Genomic DNA, 9,357 nt, shown 5'->3' on the forward strand with positions numbered 1-9,357 from the left:
ACGACTCCTGAAATTTTTCTCTCTAACGCATGTCCAAATACATTAAGGGGTCGTTTGGTAGAGTGTATTAGGAAAAATAACGCATACATTAACACTGTGTATTACTAGTACCTTGTTTGATACTCTTTTCCAACCTATGTATAACTAATGCTTGCATTAGTTATACACTCTATTGTGTATTAAAATATGTATTGCTAATACCATGGATTTCTAGGTATTAGCAATGCAATGGTTTTAATACATGCATTAGATTAACTAATGACAAAACTACCCTCTAATAATAATAATAATAATAATAATTAATTATTATTATAATAATTATTATAATAATAATTATTATTATTATATTATTATTATTTTATTATTATTATTATTATTATTATTATTTTTTTTTTTTTTATTTTTATTTTTTTATTTTTGTAAAAGAATGTGGAGGTATTTTTGTAAACAAATATTTTTTTAATAGTCTTTATACAAGACTTGCTATTTCCAATACATCAAACCAAACAATGTATAAGAAATAATGCAAGCATAACTAATGCAAGCATTATTAATGCTTGCATTACTAATGCATGCATTACTAATACATCATATTTAACATTATTCTTATACACTCTACCAAACGACCCCTAAAACTTCGCAAAATGCTACACTCAATCATATAAAATATTTACATATATTTTTATCACCGACGTTAAAAAAAAATAAAATTTCAGGATTAATATACGTAAGTTGAAATGTTCTTCTCCTAAATAAGTAAATCCTAATTGATTTAAAAAATGAAATACTTACTAACAAAGATAACTCATATTCACATTCCGAATTCAAAATTAAAAAAATTTACCACTCGATCGTATCCATATATAATGATTTTCATTCTCAATAAAGAAAATTCATGAAAGCAATAGATCAAGAAAGTAAGGAAATAAGTTCATTTTTTGGATTGGCTAACAAAGAAAAGATTTTGACATCTATCCCTAATAGTATATTATTACACCACCGCCAAAGCCCACACAACAAATACTAGTATTTATATCCATGTAATAAAAAAGTATTCCCTTTGTTCTCTCGTCTTCTCTCTCTACCTTCTATATTCTGAAGGGTCAATTCTTGAACAAAATTTTGGAAGCAAAAAGAAGAAACCCCTTTGAGGTATTCTTCTTTTTCTTGCCTTTTTACTTTGTAAAGATTAGATTTTGATGTAGATACATTTTGGATTTCTTGATTTTTTGATCTTGGTTTTACTGGATAGATTTATCTGTATAAAAAATAGAGCTTTTGTTTAAAGATTTGATTTTTCTGTTACTTGAGTTTAGTTTTTTATCTTGGTTTTACTGGATAGATTTATCTGTTGTGTTATGCCTTGTGTTTCAGTATAAAAATTGGTTTTTTTTCTTGTTTTTTGAGTTCATTTTTGATCTTGGTTTTACTGGAATAGCTTTCTCTGTTGTGTTTCAGCATATAACTTGGAGCTTTTGTTTCAAGATTGGATTTTTTCTGTTATTTGACTTGATTTTTGTTCTTGGTTTTACTGGAATAGCTTTCTCTGTTGTGTTTATGCCTTGTGTTTCTGTATAAAAATGGATTTTTTTTTTGTTTTTTGACTTGATTTTTGATGTTGGTTTTACTGGAATAGCTTTCTCTGATGTGTTTTTCTCTGTGTTTCTGTATAAAAATTGGAGCTTTTTTTCAAAGATTTGATTTTTCTGTTATTTGACTTCATTTTTTGATCTTGGTTTTACTGGATAGCTTTTTCTGTTGTGTTTTTGCCTTGTGTTTCAGCATAAAAATTGGAGGTTTTGATACAAGATTGGATTTTTCTGTTATTTGACTTCATTTTTGATCTTGGTTTTACCGGATAGCTTTCTCTGTTGTGATTCAGCATAAAAATTGGAGTTTTGTTTCAAGATTGTATTTTTCTGGTTTATTGTAGATTGTTTTAGTTGAATTTTGTATTTCTTTTCACATCAAGTGATAGATGGCATCTCCAGTTCTCTGGCACCAGATAGTTGGGAGAGACAGTTACAAGGTTTTGAAGAACCCTCCACCCCCACCCCTACCCGCAAACCCTCACCCTCCTCTCTCTCTTGTTCTATTTTGTATTTGTGATTTTTGGTTGTGGGGCTGTAGCAATTTTTGATATTTCAGATCTAGAAATTTGTCAAATTTTGCTAGAAATGAGTTCTTGTAAAATGAAGTAAAGATCCCTTTTTTCCCCCAAGATGATCTTTGGTTTTTTAACTGTTGTGTACAAATCTAGGCTTCTTTTGATGGAAGTGTTTATATCACGGATGTCAGTACTAACTTTCTGCCAAAAGGGCTACTTTTTTCTCCTAGCTTTTAGTTGAGCTCCATGTCCATGTGTTTGTTGTGATCTTCACATGTCTTATCACTTTTTGTTTTTTGTTTTTTTTGGTGATATAAGTTCTACATATTTATATAGGTGCTTCTGATAATGATGCTTCACTTTCTTTATGGCCACTAATTATCTTGACTAGATATGCTTACTTGTTTGGATTGATATAGCTTTTGGTTGTTGCTAGATGTAATCAATTTAGTTTTCTTATTTTTCATATACTTGTATTTGCAGAAGGGAAGGTCATCATCTAATTGACCAACTACTATATATTTTGTCCTATCTCCAAATTTATGTGAAGAGGATAGAGTAACTTGTGGATTTTGAGGATAGTTGTTAATATTATTTTGTTTTTTGAAGGTTGCTGCTTTTTTTCAAACCAAAATTTGGCTGCCAAGATGATGATGTTTGAAGAAATTGGGTTTTGTGGTGATCTTGATTTCTTCCCTGCTCCGCTGAAGGAGGCGGAAACAGTAGCTGCTGTTCCACTGATTGAGCCGGAGCCGATGATGGATGATGACGATAGTGATGAGGAGATCGATGTGGATGAGCTGGAGAAGAGGATGTGGAGGGACAAGATGAAGCTGAAAAGGCTGAAAGAAATGAGTAAGGGTAAGGAAGGTGTTGATGCTGTCAAACAACGCCAGTCTCAGGAGCAAGCTAGGAGGAAGAAGATGTCCAGGGCACAAGATGGGATCTTGAAGTATATGTTGAAGATGATGGAAGTATGTAAAGCTCAGGGTTTTGTTTATGGAATTATCCCGGAGAAAGGCAAACCAGTGACTGGGGCATCGGATAATCTCAGGGAGTGGTGGAAGGATAAAGTGAGGTTTGATCGCAACGGACCTGCTGCCATAGCAAAGTACCAAGCTGACAATGCCATCCCTGGCAAGAATGAGGGTTCTAATCCGATTGGTCCTACTCCTCACACTCTGCAGGAGCTTCAAGATACCACCCTTGGCTCTTTACTGTCAGCTTTAATGCAACATTGTGATCCTCCTCAGAGGCGATTTCCATTGGAAAAAGGTGTTTCACCTCCATGGTGGCCAAATGGACAGGAGGATTGGTGGCCTCAATTGGGACTGCCAAATGATCAAGGTCCTCCACCTTATAAGAAGCCTCATGATCTGAAGAAGGCTTGGAAGGTTGGTGTCCTCACAGCGGTGATCAAGCACATCTCCCCTGATATTGCTAAGATTCGCAAGCTGGTAAGGCAATCGAAGTGCTTGCAGGACAAGATGACAGCGAAGGAAAGTGCAACTTGGCTTGCCATCATCAATCAGGAGGAAGTTTTGGCTCGTGAACTTTATCCTGATCGCTGTCCACCTTTGTCCTCAGGTGGCGGTAGTGGAACCTTCACTATGAATGACAGCAGTGAGTATGATGTTGAAGGTGCTATTGATGACCCTATCTTTGATATTCAAGAGCAAAAGCCAAACCATCTCAGTTTGCTGAATGTCAATGTTGAGATGTTCAAGGAGAAGCTGCCTCTGCTACAACAGTCTCAGCCAATGAAGGGTGACATTTTTGCCAACTTAGATTTCACTCGCAAGAGGAAGCCGGCTGATGACTTGACTTTTCTGATGGATCCGAAGATATATACTTGTGAGTGTCTTCAATGTCCTCATAGTGAGCTTCGCAATGGTTTTCCAGACAGATCCAGCAGAGACAATCATCAGTTAACTTGCCTTTTCAGAAATACCTCCCAATTTGGAGTTCCAAACTTTCACGTGGAGGAAGTCAAGCCAGTTGTCTTCCCTCAACAGTATGCTCAGCCAAAGCAGGCTTCGCTTCCGGTCAACCCAGCTCCACCCTCCTTTGATACATCTGGACTTGGGGTTCCTGCAGATGGGCAGAGGGTGATCAATGAGCTTATGTCATTCTATGAAAGTAATGTTCAAGGAAACAAAAGCTCAATGGCGGGGAACGTTGTGATGTCCAAAGAGCAGCCTCTTCAACAACCTAGCATTCAACAGAACAATTACCTACAAAGCCAAGGGAATGTGTTGGAGGGAAGCATCTTCGGGGACACCAACATTTCTGCTAACAACTCCATGTTTGTGCAGGGAGATCGGTTTGATCAGAGCAAGGTTTTAACTTCACCATTCAATGCAGGCTCTAATGATGATTTCAATTTCATGTTTGGATCTCCATTCAATTTGCAATCCACAGATCTCTCTGAATGTCTTTCTGGGATTTCACATGAAGACATGACAAAGCAAGACACATCGGTTTGGTACTAGCAGTGTGATTACTCCAATGAACATCAAGCAGTGGATATCACAATCTGCCTTTGATCAGGTGGATTTCAATTGCCTATAGTTCTCAGTTTGGTTTTACTGTTACCATGTAGATGTAGAGGTTGGAGGATCGTGCATGGCGTTATTACAAGGGAGTAGTAAGAGATGTCATGCTGCTGGTTAGAAGGAACTTATAGATGTTTTTAAATAAGGTTTAGCAGACAGTTTATTTTCATATATGTCTATAACTCTATATAGGTTTTAGCTTTATCCCATAGTTAATCGTTGGTTCAGAGATATTTCAACGCTTTTGTTCCTATATCTGGTTCTGAAAATGTTACAAATTACCTGCAGGTGCAGCTGCAGGTCTTTTTGTTAAATGTTATAGTACTGTTTGTCATGGTGGTTGTGTAATATATATATGTGTTGGCCAAAGCTGTGTGATATGTTGTTAGCATCCTATATGGGCTATCGCATGACAATAAAATGTTTGTGATCTATTTTGGTATGTCCTCTTTTCTCCATATTATCTGTTTTCAGTGTAGTTTTGATGATCTTATAAAATGTTATGATCTTATATACTTGATGAAGTAGTTGAGGTGCGAGCAAACTAATAGCCAACACTTTTAAAGGGGGGAAAAGGTCATATTTACTTGCGTACTTGAGAAAAGTATTGCATTCCCCTCTGTTTAAAGTTTGGCTCACTAGTACTTCTATTGTTGAACTTTTTGACATATATTTGCTGTAAGTGTTGGTACTTACCTTGACTATTTTACTCAAATGTGTGGTTTTAATTGAGGTTCAAAATGAAAGCCCTTAGTGAACAAGGACAAAGGTTAATAACTTGAGGGCAGTTTTGGACTTTTTTAATTTATCTTTTAATAGCTCGATAGTGTTAAACATGTCATGTGGAAAATTGAAATTAATGAATAGCCCAAAAAGGACTAAAAGAAATAAGATGAACAAATTAAAACGAGGAAAAAATAATGAGTGGCAAGATTGGTTTCATCCTTAAAAGTAATTTACATGCCTTAATTAGGTGGATGAAATAATTGTCCTTTTACATCTTAAAATGGTAACCTAGTCAACTTTGTTATCTTTTCTCATTACTATATTAGTTGAAACTTGAAAGAGTCAAAAAACTTGAAATTTGAAGAGAAAAAGTAGCATGTGAAAAGCAAAAATCATCAAGAACGTACTTTTCACCATTTTGAGTGAATCATAGTCATTTCCACAAAAGTCACTAGTTTTGCTTCAAAATTTTCAACAATAATAATTGGAGTTGACCATAGATAATGTTTATTTTATTAGAAAAAAAATCAAGGAAGCTAAATAGGAATCCATTTGACTTGATCAACAAACAAAATGGATATATTTATTTTCTTCCTTGGGAAAATTGTCAACTTATTTCCTAAAAGTTAGCTTAATGGGAATAGAACTGTCTAAGTCTTATAAGAAGTCTAAAAAATTTGTTCTGGTCAGACGTGAGACACTTTCCATCAACAATCCCTCACGTTTGGATTTAAACACTATTTATGTGAGGTTTTTCTATTCAGTTCAAAGCATGATATTCAAGGACCAGGAGTATATTCACAATTTTATACAGTTCATGGATATCACGTCAAATTCAACGAACCTAACTCTAATATCATATCAAATTAGATTTAAGCCTATCTTACACTTAAAAACCTAACTTAAAGGAAGAAAAGTTAAACACGTCTTATAAGGAGCACATAAATTTTGTTTTGATATGACGTGACATGAAACACTTTCCATCAACGTAACGAAGATATTATCGAAGTAAATTAGTCTAAATATTTATTTTCGTTTTTCTTTAATTGTTATATATGTATGATTGTGAATCACATCATCAAAGTCAAACCAGGGAGAGGCATTGCCGTTTCAACTTGAATATACAATTTGAGAATTGGAGAATGATTCTTAGAATCATATACACTTTGGATCAAATTATTGATGACAAAGACATTTTTTGATATTAGTGATGTAGCTACGGCCACTCAATTGGACAGTCTTCGTCGAAAAATACTGTTGTATATATATGTTAAATTTTACATTTAAATGATATATATTTAAAGTTGGACACCTTTGACAAAAAACTACTTCTTTGGTATAGTGGTAAAATGTGTCCATTTGAATGAAGGAGTTTTAGGTTCAAACCTCAAATAGTACAATATTTTTTGGTTTTATTTTGACAATCACACATCATTATTTTTCCGACTCCATCACTGCGACGATACAATTATAAATTAAGGGTATTCTTTTCGATTTCGCATAGTTCGATAATTTTGATCCTTTGTTGTTGAATTTAAATTGCCATTTCTTCAATTTGAAAATCAAACATCCAATTAATAACTTGAAAAAACAAATTATGTTAGCTATAACTGATCAATTCTATGCAATTTTCTTGTGATTCTCTTTTTTTTTCTTGTGTAAGAGTCAAATAAAAAGGAGTTGAGATTTTAGGAGCATAAGTAGGGTTGAACGTTCGGTAATTGATAGTTAAAAATAGATATTAAATATCAAAAATTTTAAATTTCGATTTGGTAATTGGTAAATCAAACTTCGATTCATACAATATTTGAAAATACCGTATTTAAGTTGTAGTCGATTGTATTACAAAATTAATATTATTGCTCCAATTATTTCTTTTCTCTATGTGGAGGCACAATATAATAAAAGATCAACATGTAAGAATACATCAAGAAAAGTATATAGATACAACTAAAATACAATTGTTTATGTGTCTTTAACTTTCTCTATAGACTTGTACTATTGAGTTATGGACCTGCTGATATATGACTTCATTAATTAAATAATTCGCAATCCGAAAAATATTGAATACCAATTGATTCTAATGTCTCATACTAAACCTAAACCCGAATATCGTAATTTTAAAATTTTACTCCCAAATACCATGCCAATTAACGAATTACCAAATATCAAATTATCGAAATTTTTGATTTGATTTGATAATTTAATTTTTGATATTTTATGCCCAATCCTGAGACAAGTATTAGCACGTGAAATAGACAATAACAAACTTTCACCATTTTGTGTGATCCCTAATCATATTTATCCCCACAAATTTAATAAGTTTGTTGATGATTTAAACAACAATAATATAGTTGACCTTGAAAAGTGTTCTTTAGAATAAATCTAAAACAAACCAAGTGGATATGGAAAATCATTAATTGACTTTAACAACAAAAAAAACGTGTGTGTATCACTTGTGTAACTCAGAAATAAATGTGCATATTGATTTAGTCATTTCTTATATTTTTTTAAATTCTTATTTTTTATTTATGTTCATAATATTGTAAATCTCATTTTTCAAACGTCCTAGTGAAAAAATAATCAATGACTAGAATTAGACCACCTGATTTCGATGGCAGACTTAAGATTTTCACTAAGAGAATTTAAAATATGAAAAATTAAAATTTTATTTTTTATTTGTCTATAATTTTAAATTTTTTATTTTTTATTTTTCACTTTTAACAAATTAAGAAAATATTTATTTTTTCTATTTTATCTTCAATATTAATTTCTTATTTTCTAAATTCTTTTCCACCATCTAAGACTACACATTAATTAATATGAATATTGTGGTAAATACCTATATTAATCATTGTTACTTAAGAGACATGCAACGTTCGAAGTGGACAAATAAAATGAACGAAAGAAAGATAACAAATGAGATAACAACACTTTGGTCCATAAATTATAGGTATATTCTAATTATTGTGATATCTGACAAAGCATATGTAACCTTAGAATAATCGAAATGTTTGTTTTAAGTCTTTTTATGTTAGAAGTGTGTTGTATTTGAACTATTTTTTGAAAAATTGTATTACTGTCACATATGAAGATAGTACAAGCTGAACATAACACATGTGTAATTAAGTGGTGGAACGACTAATAATTATAATAAATTTGTGAATATTCACAAGCATAATAAAAACCACATATTTCAATTAATTAAAGGTTAAATGTATTTAATCAAATATCACAAACATCAAAATTAGAATATATTAATAACTAAAAAAACACACGCTATCAATCCATAACAGATAATTAAATGATTTATTAGTATTTTAAGTTTTCCTTGTTGAATCTAGCCACACCAAAATTAATAAAATAAACGTTTTTTTTTTTAAAAATAATTTGATGAGAAAAAAAGATCCCTGATAGAAAAAAATGAACTGAAATTGAAATAAATAGGGATTGAAGTTGTAATTCGATATTTATAATTTTACTCTCTGAGTGCAATGGTCCGATACATATATTAAGATCTGATTAATTCAGATTCGTGCTGAAAATTTCTCTTTAAAAAGTAAAATATTTATTAAAAACAATATCAATCTCAAATTGGAAAGTGATTTTTTTGTTTAGAAAAGCCTAATATATAGGCGGGAAAGACAATATATTTCACCATCAAAATGGTTGATGACCTGGATCCCCTCAATATTTTCTGAGTCGAGTCTCTTGCATAGGACTTGCTTAATACGATTTATATCCCTGTATGATTTGTGGGCTATCACACAATGAGGAATTTACCTAATGCACACAAAATACTCACCCGAAGGGCATAATTCTTTAATAAAGTAGCAATTAAGTATCCATTTGAACAAGAAAATTGTGAAATTTGAAAAAACATAATTTTATTTTTGGAGAATTTTTATTTTCAAAGTGAGCCGAGGATCTATCGAAAATAATTTTTCTACATTGTAGGGGTAAAATCTA

General features: G+C 32.1%; 1 protein-coding gene across 1 annotated transcript; it reads left to right on the forward strand.

Annotated features, from left to right (window-relative positions):
• The first annotated feature begins 1,068 nt into the window (after nt 1-1,068).
• On the forward strand, nt 1,069-5,104 carry LOC125870253 (protein ETHYLENE INSENSITIVE 3-like). Its single transcript, XM_049550644.1, has 2 exons — nt 1,069-1,152; nt 2,717-5,104. The coding sequence occupies exon 2, from the start codon at nt 2,755-2,757 to the stop codon at nt 4,597-4,599; it is 1,845 nt and encodes a 614-aa protein (XP_049406601.1). The 5' UTR covers nt 1,069-1,152; nt 2,717-2,754; the 3' UTR covers nt 4,600-5,104.
• Nucleotides 5,105-9,357: the final 4,253 nt, after the last annotated feature.

Source organism: Solanum stenotomum, chromosome 1, assembly GCF_019186545.1.
Source record: "Solanum stenotomum isolate F172 chromosome 1, ASM1918654v1, whole genome shotgun sequence".
NCBI lineage: Eukaryota > Viridiplantae > Streptophyta > Magnoliopsida > Solanales > Solanaceae > Solanum > Solanum stenotomum.

Bases quoted from the DNA above. Each gene is read 5' to 3' on its own strand.
- LOC125870253 (XM_049550644.1), top strand. From the start codon at position 2,755: ATGATGATGTTTGAAGAAATTGGGTTTTGTGGTGATCTTGATTTCTTC.